Source organism: Rattus rattus, chromosome 4 (assembly GCF_011064425.1).
Source record: "Rattus rattus isolate New Zealand chromosome 4, Rrattus_CSIRO_v1, whole genome shotgun sequence".
Lineage (NCBI taxonomy): Eukaryota > Metazoa > Chordata > Mammalia > Rodentia > Muridae > Rattus > Rattus rattus.
The window spans coordinates 83,198,720-83,217,781 of NC_046157.1; the positions used below are offsets into that span (position 1 = coordinate 83,198,720).

At 53.6% G+C, this 19,062-nt stretch overlaps 2 protein-coding genes across 2 annotated transcripts; both read right to left on the bottom strand.

Moving 5' to 3' along the window:
- Nucleotides 1–940: 940 nt before the first annotated feature.
- On the bottom strand, nt 941–14,840 carry Cul7 (cullin 7). Its single transcript, XM_032900620.1, has 26 exons — nt 14,664–14,840; nt 13,360–13,938; nt 12,737–12,888; nt 12,152–12,625; nt 11,310–11,445; nt 11,021–11,217; nt 10,521–10,764; nt 9,341–9,578; nt 9,142–9,247; nt 7,919–8,146; nt 7,640–7,730; nt 7,370–7,541; nt 7,139–7,244; nt 6,780–6,875; nt 6,415–6,590; nt 6,000–6,133; nt 5,595–5,777; nt 5,338–5,444; nt 5,074–5,256; nt 3,872–4,032; nt 3,466–3,682; nt 3,070–3,391; nt 2,107–2,252; nt 1,847–1,973; nt 1,555–1,760; nt 941–1,338 (listed from the first exon to the last, which is right to left on the bottom strand). The coding sequence occupies exons 2-26, from the start codon at nt 13,928–13,930 to the stop codon at nt 1,015–1,017; spliced, it is 5,097 nt and encodes a 1,698-aa protein (XP_032756511.1). The 5' UTR covers nt 13,931–13,938; nt 14,664–14,840; the 3' UTR covers nt 941–1,014.
- Nucleotides 14,841–15,243: 403 nt separating this feature from the next.
- Mrpl2 (mitochondrial ribosomal protein L2) lies at nt 15,244–19,024 on the bottom strand. Its single transcript, XM_032900622.1, has 6 exons — nt 18,852–19,024; nt 17,425–17,587; nt 16,757–16,898; nt 16,437–16,663; nt 16,082–16,155; nt 15,244–15,499 (listed from the first exon to the last, which is right to left on the bottom strand). The coding sequence occupies exons 1-6, from the start codon at nt 18,945–18,947 to the stop codon at nt 15,287–15,289; spliced, it is 915 nt and encodes a 304-aa protein (XP_032756513.1). The 5' UTR covers nt 18,948–19,024; the 3' UTR covers nt 15,244–15,286.
- Nucleotides 19,025–19,062: the final 38 nt, after the last annotated feature.

The following is a 19,062-nucleotide window of genomic DNA, read 5'->3' on the forward strand; positions in this document are numbered from 1 at the left end:
CTTCTGGTTGCTTCATTCTGAACACCTCACTCTCCCACACCCTGGCTTTCTTCGCCCTTCCTCTACTCCAGGTCTATCCTGGGTGGCATCCAGCTCCTTCAGTTTGTCTGGCCTTCATGCCCTCTCTTACCACCCGACTCTTATTTGCCCTCTTCTCCGTTCCGTTGGTTTTTCCTCATCACTGGTGAGCTTCAGGAACCAAGACTGACTGTTCCCTCCTGTACCCCTGCCGAAACGAGTGCTCCTGGCACTGGGTTTTCTAGACTGTTCTACCCTGGTTCATGTGTACCCAGTCCTGTCAAGCATAGCCTCACCCAAGCAGCAGGCTTGCCTGGGGCTAGCCGGAGGCAGGAACCCAAGGGCATGCTGGGCAGCAGTACTTGACTGGGGGGAGGCTAAGAGATGAAGACAGCAACGGGGAAGAGCTTGTGGGAGGCCGAGAGAGAAGCCCGTTCCGTCTAGGACTGTTCGCAGCCCAGGTCCTGAGCCTTCAGTTGAAGGTGGTCACACTGCGTGTGCTTGCAAAGGTCTCTTCCCTTGTCACCTTTGCTCAGGGTAGGCCCTAGTGAGGGCAGTCAACACTGGGAGTGGGGGCTAAAACAGACAAGGACTGCCTAGTCACTTCTTCGTCACTCCTCTCCAGCTCTACAGATGAGGGAAACGATGCCCTGTTTGATAACCTGTCCAAATTGTCACATGTCCAAGTGTTCCGCCTGCCCTGTCAGCGTCCTGACCACACCCTCCGAGGAGGGACTGAGAGCGAGTCTGGGCTGTTGAGTCCACTGCCTGGACACACCTGCTGTACCTTTGCTCTCTAACCCACCTGCCCAGACCTTGACAAGATTCCTGATGTGTCAGGAGACTGCCTCCATGCCAGAGGCCTCCTTCCCCATCAATTGGTGTACCCAATTCACCAATCCCTAGTAGTCCCATACAGGTCTTAGCTTCAAATTCCCATGTTTTATTTTCTGTAGAAAGCCCCAGCCTCACCTACCCCAGACCCCATATCCGGGGCTACCGGAAAGTGGAGAAGGTCTGGGTGCCAGTGCAAGAAGCATAAGGCACACCCCGGGATCGAATCTGCAGGGTGTGGAAGGTGAGGGGTGGATTGGGGCCTGACGAGCCAGGGTTCAGGGACTCCGTGTGGGGCTCCATCACAGTTATAGGGACTGCATAGAACAGCATCTGTGGCCGGTCGTCATGGCGTCTCAGTGTGCCCTTGCCCAGGAGGTGCAGGATACAGGAGAGGACGTCAGAGCTCCTGCACGCTGCTCCCCTGCCAAGGCTGCTGACCAGACCCCGAGGAGGACATGGCCCCTTCTCCCAAGCTTCTAGCACCTGATACCAAGAGCAGAAGGAAAGGACAGGTCAGAACCACTGAGCTTACCAAGCTCTGTCTTCTGTGCTAGTCACACTGGAAGTCCCTAGCACAGCAAGTGTGGCCCAACCACATGCGTCACACACGGAGAGGCTACACTGAGTCAGGTCATTCAAATAAGCCCACCCAGCCCCGCCTATGGGCATCACCCCCATGTCATGCCTGCCACTGCTTACCAGATGGACGAGCTGATCAATGTGCAAGCCTTCATCCCCATGAGCCTTGAGGATTCGGACAACAAGGCAGTTTAGAAGGTTCCTTCTCTTCTCCAGATTCCGGCCCTCCTCATCCTCAGCCTTCAGGTATGTCTGAGGTGGGATTAGCCACACGTTGCCCCTCCTCGGCCTGGGTTCCTCACTATCATCTCGAATCTTGAGCACTCCTGAAATGAACATTGGTCACTTGCCTGGAAAGGCCCAGAGAAGCTCGTACCTGTCACAGCAGTCTTCTTGGGCCCTGAGTGCATACCTCCTGGTATGTTCTTCTGCTCCTGAAGGTCTAAGGGACCTCGTGAGGAGGTGAGAGGCCCGATTGCCTTGTTAAGCACTTCCGGAGGGAGCTCTGAGAGAGCCTGCAGGCTCTCAACAGACACCGCCTTAGAAGAGATACAAAGCGTTTAAGTCCTCCCCGGCGGCCCTCCCCAGGGATGAGCTGGGGAGGACGGAGGCCAGAGAACAGAAGACAGTGACAGTGACTATTAAGGAACAGGCAGAGGAGGGGCAGGCCACCTTTAGATGGTTGAGATGCAGCAGCAGCCACATCTGTACTGTGGACACATGTAGAATCTGATCGCCAAACTGCACTTCTGCCCGGCCCTGCCACGTCCACTGCAGTCGCCTGGGTGACTCCTTCTCTAAGCCAGAGTGGCTCTGACCTGGAGAGATGACGGGTGAGGGCATGGGAGAAAGGGGAGGGAGGGGCACGCTCTGTCAGGGAGGCTTTGCCTTGATCTCTGCAGTGTACAGCTCCAGGTACTCTGGCTTCTGATCTCAGCTTCCCTAAAAGCCTTGCGTGTCAAGGAGTCAGTCTGGGGCAAGCAGGCTGCAGCCATGCCCTGAGTTATGCAGAGACAAAATTCCCGAGCCAGGAAGACTTGCCTCCCTGCTTGTCTGGGGACTCCTGAGGGGGCTCCTCACTTCACCTGCTCTTGTCTTGTCTAGGATCTGATGTCCAGTGAACACTTTTGAGACTAAATGTGACTAATCAGGAAGGAGACTCACACTCACTCTTTCTGTTTTCGGAGAGGGTCTCTCTATGTAACACCGGCTAATCTACAATTCACTGTGCAGACCAGGCTAGACCCAAAACTCTTAAAGATCCAAGTGCCTGCCTCTGGAGTTCTGAGATTAATGGTGTATTCGACCACACCTGGCCACACACCCACCCCTAAACGCCTATGGCCTCTCTTAGAAGTCTGCCTCTATCCTCCCAATTCCTAAGAGATTCCTGGGGTCTGAACTCCAACAGCAGCCCCACTTCCAGCTAAAACTTAAAGCTCCTCCACTTTCCCACACAGCCATTCTGTCCCCCGAAGGGAATCTTATTTCCTGTATCCTGTGCCTCCTGAACAAGGGCAGGCTGAGATGGCGTGTTTGAGCCGTCCAGGTTTCTAACCTCAGCATCTACCCCGACTTTAGGCTCCTTTCCTAGTGATCCACCTGTCCCCACCCGCGCCTGCTCCAGGTGCTTACTCTTGCTGTAGAAGCTGGAGTAGTGGTTGATGGTCCCCCTCAGGTACGAGGGCAGGCATGTCGTGGGGTTGAGCACATGGCACACGGAGGCGACAGGCCAGAAACGTGGGGACAGGACAAGCACGCACACTTCCGGCATTGTCCCTTCATGATAGCGCTCTTCCTCCTCCTCTAGCTCCTCCTCCCCCTCCCCTTCCTCCTCCTCTCCCTCCTCTTTCTTCCCTTCTTCCTCCTCCTCGTCTGCCATGGCCACAGCTGCTGTCTCTCCAGCAGCGTCTTCCTTCTTGCTCTTGTGTTCCTTGCCACTGTCCTCATGGGCCACCTGGAAGGGAACCAAGCTCACAGATGCTGAAGGCCTCCTACGCGCTCCCTGCTCATCCCTTCCCCAGAACCCACCTGGATCTTCTTTTCTGTGTCTTCCAGCTTCAGGAGCTCCTGGTCGAGCTGCTGGAGCTGGTAAACATGGAACCGACGCTGCAGCTCCTCTGAGATGTTCAGGGTCTGCAGCATCTGCTGGGGGAGGCGGCCGGGGAAACAGGGACCGATCTGCTCCAGCACGGCCCCCTCCAGCCAACTGGAGCCTACGCTCAGGAGACGGTCAGCCATGTAGTGTCTGCAGCAAACACAACCAGCCCAGGTCTCAGTGTGGCCAGCATGGCCCAGGTTCTCACTCTGGCCTGCCTGGATATCAGACGCAGGCCATGTGAGCCAGCCCTGCCCCAAAACAGCCAGCCTGCCAGTCAGCCTGCCTGCCTGCCCCGTGCCCTACTCAATAGAGGCGGAAGATCAGATCTAAACTCACTGGTAGTAATGCTCAAAGGTGGTGGCTATCTCCAGGGGAGATAAAATCAGGACAGACTCCAGGCATCGCTGCAACTGTGCCAGCATCTCCATTCCCCGGGCTCCGCCCATCCGGCTGCCTTGGATCCTCTGGTCAATGTGCCGAGCAAACTGCTCACTCACCTGGGAGAGCATGAGAGAACATGGGTGAGCGGGCCAGCGCCTGAGGAGAACATGAGAGAATATGGGTGAGTGGGCCAGCCAAGAGAGCGGGGAGGGTGGGTGAGCGGGCCAGTGAAGAGAACGGGGACAGGCAGAGAAAGCAGGGATGACCATCACCGTCACCCACTGGTCAGCCTTCTTCACCACTCTCTTCAGGAGGTACTGGGGAAGGAATCAAGACTAAGAAGCACACACGTTACCACAGAACTACAGCTGCAGCCGCATTAACAGTTGTGAAAATTAACAGTTTCATTAACAACTGAAAAAAATGAACCAGTTCCCCGCCCCCGGCAAGCTATGTCTACAAATCAAATAACTCAAAAATGAATAAATCAACTGGGCATGGTGGCACACGTCTATGACCCTAGCATTGAGAGGCGGAGGCAGAAGGATCAGGAATTAGGAGGGCAGGGCAGAGAGTATAGCTAGAGTGCTTGCTAAGTCCTGGGATCCCTACCACCACATAAACGGGGGTAATGAGTGGTACAGGCCTGAAATGCCAGCGCTCTGGAAACAGAGGCAGAGTCAGAAGTTCAGTCATTCTTGGGCTACATAGTGTGTTTAAGACTAGCCTGGGTTGGGGTTGGGGATTTAGCTCAGTGGTAGGCGCTTGCCTAGGAAGCGCAAGGCCCTGGGTTGGGTCCCCAGCTCAAAAAAAAAAAAAAAAAAAGACTAGCCTGGGCTATGTGAGACCCTGCCTTTGAAAGAAGCTGGGCATGGCACCTCAAAACCTTTAATTCTGGCACTTGGGAAACAGGCAGGTGGAACGTTAAGTTCAAGGCCAAGAGGCCAACCAGAGATAGATGCTGAGACTGTCTGTCTGTCTGTCTGTCTGTCTGTCTGTCTGTCTAGTGCACGTAGTGATTCTTTTCCTAGGCTTCAATCTATGGTCATATCCAAAGGACCTGCTCACCACAGCAGAGAGACAGAGGTGGTCCACTCTGGGGAGGCAGGGGAGAGGTTACAGGGAGAGGGCCAGGTGAGGTACGGGAAGGAACGTACATGGGCAGCCCTGAGGAAAGGGAGCCTCAGCAAGGCATCAGCACAGCCATTCCGCATCGCTAGCAAAAAGGCGGCTCGGGGCCCGAACAGCTCAGAGCTCGACTTCTGCAGGATGTAGTAACGCTCGCAGTAGCGGGGTACGAAATCGTCGTCTTTCCAGGACGAGGTGAGAAACTTGTTCACCTGGAAGGAAGGGGATGGAGCATGAAGAGGCGGCAGTGCCACCAGGGTCCCACCCCTAACTCCACACCGGTGGCTACTCACCTGCTCCTCCACCACAGACCGCCAGCAGCGGGTCAAGTTCCTCATGATGCTGCTTGGAAGGCCGCGGGTGGTCAAGGAGCTCCAGTCATGACTTCTATTTCTGCCCTCTGTGGAGAGAGGCGTGTGTCAGAGGCACGGACCACAGCCCCTCAGGTTCCCAAGGACGAGCCCTGAAGACCTTGGCCAGCACGCTGTGATGGCTGGCTTTGGGAACTCACGCGCCGAGTATCGCTCCTGTTGGAGTCGTCAGTACTCACTGGATTGGGAAATGGCCACCACCGGAGGTGCCGCCTCACAGGGCTCCACGTGGACCAGGAGGTGGGTGAGGCGGCGAACCCGGGAGGAGAAAGCTGCGGCCCGGCTCTGGGGATTGTAGGCAGCCTCCCTGCACTCCAGGTACTGATTCAGCAGCCAGCCTAAGGAACTGGTGCTGTCCTCATCTGGAGGTTGAGAGTGACAAACCTAAGGACGGCTGGTCTCTGGGGAAGCAGAGCGGTTGAGCTCACAAGGGACAGCGAGAGACCAACCACACACACACACACACAAGGACCCAGGGAGAGGAGCAGTGCGGCCCGGAAGATGTGGGGATGCAGGCAAAGAGCAGAACCCAGGCGTTTGTAGCTCAGGAACACTGAGGAGCGGGCTGAGGCGTGGGTGGTTACCGGGAGAGGTGATGTTCTGCACCAGGGGGCTGACCAGTGCCTCCCAGCAGGTCTTGCTCAGTGCTAGTGCAGCCTCCTCATCAGGAAGGAAGCGATCTGCAAAATTCTGCTCCTGCCGCAGAGCCCCGTTCAGTCTGGGGAGGAGAAGGAAGAGTTCAGGCCCTATGGCTTCTATCACTCTGCATGCAGCCAGCACCCGGGGCAGTATTTCAGAAGAGCCCAGGACTCGCAGGACGCCTCCCTCCCGCACTCAGAGAAAATCTGTCTTTTCTTCCCGTCATCCCCACACCTCAGAACGCTTTGACTGTCCCCAAGCCCTAGGACAGACCTGTCTCCTGGCCTCCTAAGGACCCACCCATAATTCCTTTACCGAACCTGGCCTTCCACACAGACACACATGCAAGCTCTTACACACCTAGAACTCAGGTGTAGCAGGCTCCGGCGATCCTCGGCTATGTCCTGGCTCCACGCTTGTGCACGAACCATGTAGAAGAGGCGCGTGTGCCGGCACAGCTGCTCTCGGAACACTGGCCAGAAGGTGGGCTTGGGGCCCAGGACCTCCAGGCCCCGGATGCGAGTGTTAATGCCGCCCTGTTAGACACGAGACCTGTAGCATAGGCTTCACCCCTTGAGCCACCCCAGACCCCAGCTCATCTAAAATTCTAAAGGCATCATCAGGATCAGGGCTGCCATGGGGTAGTTTGGGTGACAGACATCTGGGTTTCGTCGTCCTGTTGGGGGCTCAGAGACCTGTACCAGGAGCCATTCGTCACAGCCCACCTGCTGACAGCGCTTTATGCGAATCTGGACGATGGGCCAGAATCGGGTTAAATTCTCCAGAAGGATTACCCGGCTGGCATGCGGCATCACGTTCACCTGGTGAGGGGCAGAGAGGGCTGTCACCTCCTTCTGCGTAGACAGGACTATTAACAGTCACATCAGCCCTTCTGCAAATCCCTCTGTCCTCCGCCCCAGGGACACACAGGGCTCCTGACAGAGGCTTTAGTGCCTCTCGTCACACAGGTGCAAGGATAATAGACTAGTTTATGTGTGACTCATTGCATGTAGGGCTTGAGAGTTTAGACTCAGAAGGGAAGAGAGAGGCTACCAGGGATGGGCCGGGGCATAGGGGTCCCTACCGCATTGAGTTCTGTATTAACAGAGCCGATGCTGTCGCCCCCGCACACCACCACCCAGGCTGGCATGTAGCTTGAGTCCTCACCAGCCACCAGTAGAGTTAGCTGCCTGGGAGCGGGGAGGAAGAACCAATGGGAACTGGGACCCCCATGTCATGTCCACACTCAAGAGCCCAGGTGACTCCGGCAGGACAAACACAGGGCCACCCACGCGTGCACGTGGGAGCGCATTACCTGATGAGGACACCCGGGCGCATGTGCACGGTGATGAAGTGGGAGCCGGCAGTGCCATTCGACTCCCAGTAGGTCTTGGCATTGCGGTCCGTCAGCCTGCTGGCCCGGTGTGGGTTGGAGGACACCTCCACCTTCTCCCAGTACTTGTTTTTCTTCACTTCCGCACTGGAGCCTGGGGGGAGAGCGGGAAGGGGTAAAGGTCACAGCCAGGTAAGCACAAAGGGGACAATGGGTGATGGTAAATGAAACAGATCGGGGACAGACACTAACCCTGGCACAGATATCTGAGAAACACATCAAAGAACGGGATTTGGATGGGCCGGTGGGTTCGTCTGTGGTCTTCAATCTGGCCCAGCACCATCTGGAGCCGGAACATCAGAGAAAGGAGAGACACAAGGCTCAAGCAAACACACACAGAGGAAAGGTCAAACACTAAGGGAACACACACCTCCAGGCTCACTCGAGCCAACACCCAAGCCCTGCCACTGCTCAGAATCCATGTTCTTAGGTAGCTCAGAACCTCCACTTCCTCCTGCCCTTCCTCCTGACCTGGATGCAACCGCCCAGAATATTCGTGGTGAGTTTCCGGTAGAGGTGAGCGTGCTTCTCACACTTGAACACCATGTCCCGCAGCTCCTGAGCCAACTCCAGTTTCCCTCGGTGCTTTTCCAGGACCTTGGAGATGGCGTCCCGGGCTCCTAGCTGGTTTAGGATCACTGCATAGTCCCGGCTCGTGGAGGTCAGGCGGTGTAGGAAAAAGATTAGTTCCTGGAGCACCTGAGCGGGGATGTCAATCAAGGGGACAGTGAAGAAAGGGGCAAGCCTCGGCTACATGGATAGCTGTGGTGATTCATGCCCACTCTGTGCTGGGAGCCGAGCAAGGCAGTGTGTGGAAGTAATATAAAAACCAGGTGCAGTTAGAGAGACAAGGTCAAACCTATGGGAAGAGCCTGCTTGCCCCCTGGAGCTCTTAGCCACCGAGTATGTGGGGAACAGGTAGAGAATCCTCAGTTCTTGGACTCAGCTGTGGCTCCCAGGAGCCAGCTGCAGGATTGGTGTTGAGATGTGTAGGCCCCCAGCCGCAACACTTAATGAGGGCTAGAAGGGAAGAGAAGGCCTGAGCGTCTCTCTGGTCTAGCTTGGCAACTGAAGGCCTCGACTTGAAATACTCATTAACACCATGACCTTTGACCCTTCTGAGGCCTCCTGTACCCAGGACCTCTTATAGAAAAGTCTGCTCCCTTACTCCCTCTCTGAAAAGATTTTGTAAAGTTATTTAAATCTTACGTGAGAGTATTTGCCTGCCATTACACCGTGTGTGCGTGTGACTAGAAGGCAGTATCTACTTCCTCCCTAGAACTGGAGTTACAGATGGTTGCAAGCTGTCCGGTGGGTGCTGAGAACTAAATCTGGGTCCTCTACAAGAGCAGCGAGGCCGCTCCCCTTCCTCCTGAAGGCCTGGCTGAAGCCCGCCGAGCTCGTTTCTATACGCTTAAGGAAGCAGGGGACAGACTATAGATTAATACAGTGGGTTACCAGCAAGGACACTCAGACAATGAGAATCAGGTAAGAGCTAGAATTCTCAAGGACTACCTTGTGCCATTTTGACTTGTGAACTTTTCTGAATGTATTACCTATTTAAAAAACATAAGATTTCATTTTAAAGGCAAGAACACAAAGATTCTGTCGCATCCTCCAAGCCTCCCCCGGGGGTCTGCCTCACTGGTGTCCTCCCAACCGCCCAGCATCTCCCCAGAGTGGGACAGGGCTACCTCTCGGTCAGTATTGGGGGACCGAAGGCAGGTCATACAGGCATCCATGGCTTCATGCCAGGGAAGCAGCAGTGCCTCAGGGAAGTTCACCAGCTGCATCAAGATTCTAGGGGGAGAGACAGAAATGGGAAGGTAGAGAGATAATCGGGTTGGTGTGAGGCCTTCCTGTGCCCAGCCCTGCCCCTCACTGCTCTCCCACCTCAGCGCAGTCAGGTGCAGGGCCTTGTTGCTGGCTGGAGTGTCCAGACTCCGCATGAGTGTGAGGAAGGGCTGGGGCTCCTCCTGCAGCTGCAGCAGGCATGGCTTGACCTCATTTTCCTGGGGAGCCTCAGAGCTGAGGGCTCGCTCCAGGTCCACAAGGAGCTTCCCAGATGGGCCCAAGCCCTCCACCAGTTGCCGCAGGGCAGGGCTGGCACTCTGAGACGGGGGATCTTGGGCTGGAGGAACAAGAGTGCGGTAAGAATTGGCAGTACCTGTGTCAGGCAGCTCGTGACCCCCTGCAACTCCAGCTCCAGCCATCTGACAGTCTCACTGGCCTACTTGGGGTATCTGCATTCACATGCACGAACCCACACACAGACACATAATTAGAAATAAAATCTTCTAGAAACAATAACACAGTGGTTCATGCCTGTGGTTCATACATATGGTGGAGACAGCTAGCAAGAACCAGGGCAGCAGGAGACCTTGCCCCCCCCAAAAAAAAAAAAAAAAAAAAGAAGAGAAGAAGAAGAAAAGAAAAAAAGAGATAGAGGAAAAGAAAGAAGGAAGAAAAAAGTGTGGCAGATGGGTCTAGAGAAATGGGTCAAAGTTAAGAACACTTGTTTTTCCAGAGGATCCAGGTTCAATTGCCAGCATCCATTTGGCAGCTCACAACTAATTAGAACCTCAACTCCAGGAGAGCCGACGCCCTCTTCTGGCCTCTGTGGGCACTGCATGCACGTAATACACAGACGCACAACACCCATACGAATAAAATAAAATAAAAAAAAAAATTTTTTTTTTTTTTTGGCTTGGTACTTTTGAGACAGGGTTTCTGTGTAGCCCTGGCTGTCCTGGAATTTGCTCTGTAGAGCAGGCTGGCTTCAAACTCAGATATCTGTGTGGGCCACCACACTCAGCTAAAATAAAATCAATTTAAATAAAAGATAAATGACAGCTGAGGAACGACATCTGTAATTGTCTTCGGGTCTAGACACACAGGAACGCATGCGCGCGCGCACACACGCACTCACGTGCACGCGCATATAAAGTTTCTGGGACTGTGGGTAGGGTATCTCTTTCAGACAGGACGGCACACTGTTAGAGGAGACCCCCCCTGTGACGACACTCTCCCAAAGGCAGGTGTCTCTGCTGCTGTCTGCGGGACACTCACTCACCTTCAGCGCCAGCCTCATCTTCAGAGTCCGTTGCGATCCGGAATAGGTTAAGCTGGTCATCTAGCACAAACGGGCGGTTTCGCTGCCCTACCAGGACTTCGGGGCCGTACTTCCGGTACACATAGCAGTTGAACAGGTCCCTCAGAGCGCTGTCATCAAGTTGTTGAGGCAGAGACAGCATCAGGTCCTGAGCCAACTCAACAGGTACAGTCAGCTCGGGCAGGATCTCAAAGTCCAGAACATGCTGTGGGAAGAAAGTCAGCACGTAGCAGCTGAACGAGCAGATGGTGAGAGGTCCTCTGGGGGGAATGGGGAATCTCCACACACACATCTACCATTCTGAACCTCTGGTAGCTGGCAGCCCACCAACACTTGCATCTTTGAACATTCCAGACTCCTCCACTGTGGGCCCCTGATGCTATCTGACCTCCATGTCCCCTCCGGAGCTTTGCAAATGTTCCAGTCCAGACCTGTAGGGGGCGCCCCTGAGGAGTGCCTACCTCCCCCTCCAGGAACTCCTGAAGGAGCTCCACCACGTGCTGCCGTTCCTCTGCGTTTAACTTCTTGATGAAGAAGAAGAGCTCCCACCACTCGGCCTGGGTCAAGTGCTCTCTCTCTTCCCTGTCTTCCTCCTCGGGCACCACGTAAGGCTCGGCAAAGAGCTGAGCTATGGGCTTCCAGTGCTGGAATGGCGGGGCTGTGAAAACGGGGTGTGGCAACAGCCAAGTCACTGCCTGCCCAGGTAGGCCTCTGCTTCTCGCCTCAGAGCCAACCCCTCCCCGAGCTCACCTACACCCAGTCCTCCATGGACCACTGCCCCCTGGTCATCAATGTCAACCACATCCTCAATGTCTTCCTCAAAGCCCAAGATCTCAAGCATGTGCCAGTGTACCCAGTAGGTATGGCCTGTCGAATCCCACAACACCTGGAGGATTGGAGTGGGGGAAGAGGGAAGGAGAAGAGGATTTGCTATTAGTCAGCTGAGGCCCAACGCTGGGGCTCATGGTCTATAAGGTGACCAAATAGCAACACACTGGCTATAGAATATATAGAATGCATAGACGACACTGTATATACAGACAGCCCCACCCTCTCTTCAGCAATGGCCTCTACTTCCTTTATTCTAGTTCTGTTTTTACTCTCTTTCAGACGGGGGTCCCAGACTGGCCTCAACATTGCTATGTGGTCACGGCTGGCCTTAAACTCCCATCTTCCTGTCTCTCTCTACCTCCCGAGTTCTGAGATTACAAACATGGCTACCATGCCTGGATCTTCTCTGTCTTTGATATTCAATGCTTCCATCTGGCCTTAAACAGCCATCACCGAATTCCGATCTATCGGTTTCTTCTTGGGTCCGAACTTCCTTTACTCACATATCCCAAGGGTTCCATGTCCTTTCAACTCTTGATGTCTTTGCCCTTTGGATCTTTTTTTTTTCTTTTCTTTTCTTTTTTTTCGGAGCTGGGGACCAAACCCAGAGCCTTGCGCTTCCTAGGCAAGCGCTCTACCACTGAGCTAAATCCCCAACCCCTGCCCTTTGGATCTTAACTGAGTCCCTAGTACAGAACACCCAGGCATGCATGCCTTACCCAGAATAGAATTTCAGGGTCTCACTACTGTACAGCCTTTACCTGTACCGGCGGCATGCCGTCGTTGCTCTGTCGGAACTGGCCTTCGTCCCTAGCACTGATCTCCTCGAAATCCTCCAGCATCCGTACTCGCATCCCGGGCCGTAGCGTATCCCGCACATATAAGGCATAGGTATTGACACTCGCAAATGCGGTGCGCGGGCGAAACCGTCTTGACCTCCTGAAACGCTGGGCACGGGGGCGGAAGAACTCTGTTGGCGGAGGCTGGAAAATGGGAGAGGAGCTCTCTGATCTGCTTGAGGCCCAGTCCCAGCGCATGGCTTGCACCAACTCGGAGATCAGAGTGCCCATGGCCATACTGAATTCCAGTTCCAGCCGGCCCCTCCCAGCATTCAACTCCTCCGGAATAAAGTTGTTCTGGACATCTTGATCCTCTGCGTTGCCGTTCAGCCGATCCAGGAGGAAGGTGACATGTAGGTAGCGTTTCACCAGGGAGAAGAGCAGCCGCCCTGGGACCTGTAGAATATACCTGTGACCCTCACCCGTCTCATCTCATCTTCTGCCCTCTTTCTGGAGTATCCTCTGTGGCAAATCCTCAGCTCCCACTACCCCATATTCCCAAAATACCTGTGGCAGCTGAACGCCCTCGAAGGACATCGGGTGCTCTGTGAGAGTAGCCTGGGCAAACAGTGCAAGCAGGGCGCAGCGGCTGTCAAAATCCAGGTGCTTTTCGATGGCCTCTTGTTGGCTCAGTGACAGAAGGATCTGGGTCCGGGTTCCTGAAACCCATACCTCCAATCAGAAACAACTCCCTAAGCTCAATCTTTCAGGCATCTCTCCTAGCTTTCTACTTACTACCAATCCTTTGCCAGAACTCATTGGGAATGACATATTTTGTTGATTTGCTTCAAGAGCCAAAGTTTACTATCACACACACATCCAGACACACACACACACACACACACACACACACACACACACACACACACACATTCTGCAACAGTCTAAGCTCTTCTTTTGCATAAAAGCTAATGGATTAATATGTTCTTGCTTATTCAATCTCCCCCACCCCCCAACAAACATTCCCCCCACTACCCCCGCCCCCTCTTTTTTCTTCCAACTTAAAAGTGAATGACAACAGAACCATTACGTACTGATGCGGTCAGAAGGTCCTGTCACAGTGTCCTCTGAATCCCTGAGCCGACCCAGACCCTCTCCTGTTCTCCCTTCCTCCCCAACCTGCCCCTCACCAGCATCATGGGAGGACAGAGCTTGTATCATCCGGCCTGCGCTCCAGCGGATCTGATAATCAGGACTGCTCAACATGTGCATGACCAAGTCCAGAACTCTGCGATCTTTGAAGACGCCCGTGAGGGGTTCAATGCTGGCATAGGCACTGAGTACATGGACCGTGTGAAGGAGCGGGGCAGGAGGAACAGCGCCCACACACTCCTCCAGCTGCCGAAGGGCCCTCTGAATCAAGGACTTCACGTCCGTTTCCATCTCCCCCAGCACAGATTTATCGAGGGCTCCAGCCTCTGCAGACTCCTGGGAAGGTCTGATGACTTGGCCATCCTCCCCCAGCATCTTGTGGCAGTTGGCATAGATCTCATCGTCAGTCATCCATAGCAGGATATGCTCAGCCTTGCAGTCCACTTGACTAGGGTCCCCATCATCTCCGCGCCTGAGGATGAGCCAGCGGATCTGATACTCAGGGTGCCCGTTATGGCCAACCCGTTGGCGGATCAATTCATCCGGATATGCGTGTAAGCCAGGCCCCAGGGGCACCCTGAATTCCCTGTAGCGGAGCTCCCCCACCATCCTGGCACCTGAGACACACAAGGAAGAGAGAAGAGGCAAGCTAGAGTGAGAGGGAGGTCAGAAAACAAGGGCATCCAGGAGTTGGAGGAGCAAATGCAGCAACAGCTGTTATGCTGGGTGGGGTAAAGTTGGGCCTGCTTCAGGCCGAGTGAGACCTGGACCGAAGAGAAGAACACTGTGGAGTTTGTTATTCGAGAGCAAAATATTGGAGCTAAAAGGTCTCCAAGGCTTGTAGCCTTGAGTGGGTTTGGTTCTGGACAATGGGAAGGGCAGTGGTCTAGAGCAGTGTTGGGTTTACAAATGAAGCCCAAGATCCTGGGTCAGTAAAGGGAACTTAGGAAAATGGGTGTGTGGAGGCACAGGACTGTGTCAGAGGAGGGATGAAATCTCTAAATTGAAGCACTGGGTGGTCAGGCCCAAAGGAAAGGGCACAGAAATGGCCATCAGCAAAGCTGACAGGCTGGGAGAAGGGGAAGGAATGGAGACATCCATGACCAGAGCTGCGAGGCCGGGGAAAGGGTGCATCAGGGGTCCGATGGATAAGCGGCGCGAGGCTTGGTGGATGGGAGGGAATCAAGACCTGAGAAGGTCGGGAACGGGCGTGGTGGGATAGGATGGGGAGGTAGGCCCGATAAAGGAGAGTCCCAAAGCATGGTGGGGAAGGGGACGAGAGGCTCCGCGGGCGATCGGAAGCCTAGAAAAGGGGCAGGGGCCGCGGCGGGGCTCTGGCCACCTCAGAAGTCCACCGGGATCCTGGCGCGAGGCCTGTCCTTTGCAGAGATAGGGACGCGCGGCACACGATGGCGGCTGCTGCGCTGACGAGTGTTTGGGCCCCGCCTGGGCCCCCTGAAGGGGTCTAGGCGCAGAGGAGGGGGCGTGCCTGTGCAGGAGACAGGCGGGCAGAGGGCGTGGCCAGCAGGAGATTTCACGGCGCGCGCCGGCGCACTGCCTGCTGCAGGGTGGAGCCTAGTCCTGGCTAGGGCTTCGGGCGCTCCCAAGCTCCGCCGCCTGCATCAGCCACCGCTCGTTTCCGCCAGATTTAGCGGAAAGCTGGAGGCCCGGGGCTATCAGCGGGAGGAGTAGCAAGTGCCACCTGGACGACGCAGCCCTCCAGTTCCGCACCGCCCTTTCCTCTTCCTCTTAGTCCTCCTTCCTGTGCCGGAAGTGCCTTCCCATTTCCCAAAGCCAGAACTGGAAAAGACCATGGAGGTCATTTCTAACCCCCTCCCCATCCGTTTTTTCCATTCTCTTCCCTCTATCCTTGATTATTTCTCGTACAGTCTGTACCGCGCCCTCCAAAACTGAAAAGGTAGTAACAGATAAAAACAAGGAATATTTTATTTGAGTCCAGGGGAATCAGCTTTGGGCAGCAGCGGAGGGCAGCTTCACGTAACTCTTCATGGGTGGCAGTGGCCGAATCTTCCGGCCGGCCCAGCCTCCCTTGCGTTGCCACAGCCCACTGTTAGGCCTCTTGCCTAGCCAGCGGTTCCGTCCTGCCTTGCCGATGACCCGCTGGTTATGATTAACGTTGGAAACCCGGCCTACAGTTGCAGTGCACGACTCCAGCACCTGACAAGAGAAGCAGACAAGAACGCACCGGTGGGAGCAAGAGCCTGGCAGGGCAGTGTTGGGAACACTACTCTGGGTGGCTTTTTACATTCAATAAGGGATGGAGAAAGGAGAAACACAAAACATTAGAATGTAAATGTGGGTCCGACAGAATGAATGAAAAGTTGAAGAAACACACACACACACACACACACACACACACACACCACCCCTGAAACTATTTTTGTTTTCTTTTGGAGTCAGGGTCCTGACTGTTCTGCACCCCTGCCTCTGGCTCTTGAGAGATAGGATTAAAAGCCAGTTCCAACCTGATGGTTCAACCCACACCTATCTTTTCCTGGAAAAGCCTAGGTAGCTTCTTTTGCCTCATCTGAAATGCTGGGATTACAGACATGTACCACCATGCTTGGCTGGGGACAAGGCATTCTGATTCCATTAAGGTACCGACCTGAGGAGGCCTGCTTACTCAGGAAGCGAAGACCAGAGCACACACAAATGGAACCTGGCACCATACACTTGGGAGATAGTGAGGTGCATTCCACAAACCCCCTCTGCTGACTCCTCCCATTTGTGGCCACACACCTGCATTTGCCTCTTCGAGGGCAGCTGGATAATGGCTGTTCCATTCACCTTCCGGAGCAGCACACCGCATGTCCCTGGGGAAGGGAGACATAGCTTTGCCACCCTCCACAAATCAGAGGGAGGTTGCCGTGGGGATCTTGGGTCACATGCTACCCTTACTTTGTCCTTCGGGGCACATGAAACACAGAAGACCATACACTATGATTTAGGATAAAGCAAAGCACATATTCGTCCTCTTACTGTTTGTTTTCTTCTGTCCTTGGAACAGATGCGGGCCTAAAGGGTTCACAGGAGTGATAGCAGGTACCCCTGTGTCTTCCCAACTGTGGGAGGAGGGCAGCGTTCGCGTCCATACCTGCAGCTCGGATATACTGGGCTCCTCGGCCAGGCTCGCTCTCTACATTGTTGATGAGGGTCCCCACAGGCAGTGCCCCAAGCGGATGTGCATCCCCTTCCTGGGCAGCCACTGCCATTCTGCCGATGTGGTTAGAGTTCAGGATTGTATCTCCTGCCTTCATGTTTTCTGTGGCAATGATCCAGCGTTTCCGGCTGCCCCCGGCAACCAGAGCTATGTCTGCAGACCTGTTCAGGATGACGGACAAAGCCCATGTTTTCTGAGAAGCTACAAAAGAGCAGTTCAGACCACACCATCATCACTTCCTACCCCAAACTTGCCTACAAGGATCGTAGCGGACTACCACAACCTTCTCCTCAAAGGGTCCTGGCTCGGTCCCCTTTTCTGGCCGGAACCGGAGAAAGTCAATCATTCGATAATTCTGCTTGTGGCCTCCACCAATACCGTGTACTCGGATTCGGCCTAGAGTCAGGAGAGTTCAAGGCTGTAATTAAGGTTAGAATAGCTCTCAACATTAACAGACCTTGCCTAGACTGGACAGTAGCACTCCCTCGATATTATATCACACACAGAAAAGTGACAAAGGGTTAGTGGTGTGGCTCAGCCATAGACAGCTTGCCTTATTAGACCCCAAATTTGAGCCACAGCATGTGGGTGTATGGAGGCCAGGGCATCCTTGAAGAAGCAGTGAGGTAACACTTGCATGGCTCAATACAAGTACGATTACTAAGATTGTATAAAAGTTTTCAAGTTATTGAATTCAGTAGACTTACTGGGAGGGATATAAATCGGACTCACACACACTTTAAACCGTTATGAATTTTGGGCGCTTTGGTTGTGTGGTCTGTTCTTCAGCTTCAACAGTGAACCACACAGCAAAACGCACCTCACGGACATCTTACAAGCCACAGGACACTGCCTTAGACATCCAGGGCCCTCATGCAGTCTTCCCCCCCCCCCCCCCGATGTTCCCGGCCCTTTCTCCCACCTGTGTGGTCTCGACCGCCAGACTTCCTCATCTTCACTGGTTTAACTGTGTACTTGGTACGACTCTTCCAGGACACAAACTTAGCGCTTCGGTCCGCAGACATATGCACTGGGCGGTGAGCGGGCAACACCAGGGCAGAGGGCAGCTGAAGGAGGACATTGCTCTGTATTTCGGGATTAAAAAGAAAATCCTCTTTCAGAGAACCAAGGGAGAAAGCACACGGATCAAGTCTGGCTAGTAGGCTATTTCCTCCCCAAAGCATCTCAGACCACTGCCCTCAAATCTCCACCCTTCAACTTCCACAAATACCAGCGTAATGTGTTTATCCAGTTACTTGGTAACCATTTGATAAACCTCTGAAATACTTCTCCGAGGAGATGTTTTTCCTTCATCAACTTCTAATTCGTTTCAAGTTCTTGCCTGGAAATAGAAACCTTTCCTTGCCTGAAGAATTCATTTTTCCAGAGCTGGTAAATTCCACACACCCATATACCACCATTAGCAGCGGTGACCTTTGCCCTCTGCACGTTTTCAGGAATTTTCAAATATGAATAAAAATAACTACTTTGCTTTTCCACTTGCTGTAGACCCAGTGTTAGGTTTAGTTTGGAATATCAAATATATATTTGCTAAATTTTGCCAAGCTTAGTCTGAGAAATGCTGAGAAGCAAGGTCAATAATTTCTTTTTTTAAATAATTTTTAAAAGATTTATTTATTTGTATGAGTATACTGTAGTTGTCCTCAGACACACCAGAAGAGAGCATTGAATCCCATTACAGTTAGTTGTGAGCCACCATGTAGTTGCTGGGATTTGAATCAGGACCTCTGGAAGAATAGTCAATGCTCTTAACCACTGAGCCATCTCTCCAGACCCCAATAATTTCTTTTTTTCTGTGATTCACCATTGCCTACTTCAGACCCACTGGTTGACATTCCCTAATATCAGCCACAACCCATCCACACATTAAAATGGTTAAGAGCACTGGTTCTGGTGTGAGGCGTGTAGGTCAGAGGTAAAAGTGCACAGCATGAGCAAGGCTCTAGGTTTAATTTGCAGTACGAGAGCAAAAACAAAAGCAAGCTCTGAAGTCAGTCTGTCAAGCCCCAGAAGGTGTAAGACTGTTGACCAGTGTTCTCATCTGCAAAATGTGCACAACTTTCAGGAGTTCCTTTAATTCAGTCCTCTATTCTGCTTGGTTTGCGGTTGGCACATTTATGTTACCACTGCAATCTGTTTAGTAAAGATTTGCAAAAGCACTTGGAAGCCAGTATCTCGTCTGACGAATGGAGCTTTCGGAGAGAGCAGCATTTACAAACAGCAAAGGATGAAGGCAAGTTTACCCAAGGTCACGTGATCCCGACTAGTCTTGAGGGATCACTGACACCCCAGGCGGAAACAATCTTATTTCCCAGGTAAGCGGATTACCTGGCCAACAGGAAGCAGAGTCGGAACCCGGGCGGTAATGGCCGGGGATGCCAGGCTCAAGGAGCGCAGAGCACTAGCCAGCGCGCACAGGGCCATGGAATGGTCAGATTCCTCCGTACAGAACTCGCTTTTACCTTTACCCAGAGCCTGGTGCTCTTAAGTGACGTTTCATTCAGGGTACCGTCGCTTCTCAATGACGTAGAGAGGCGGG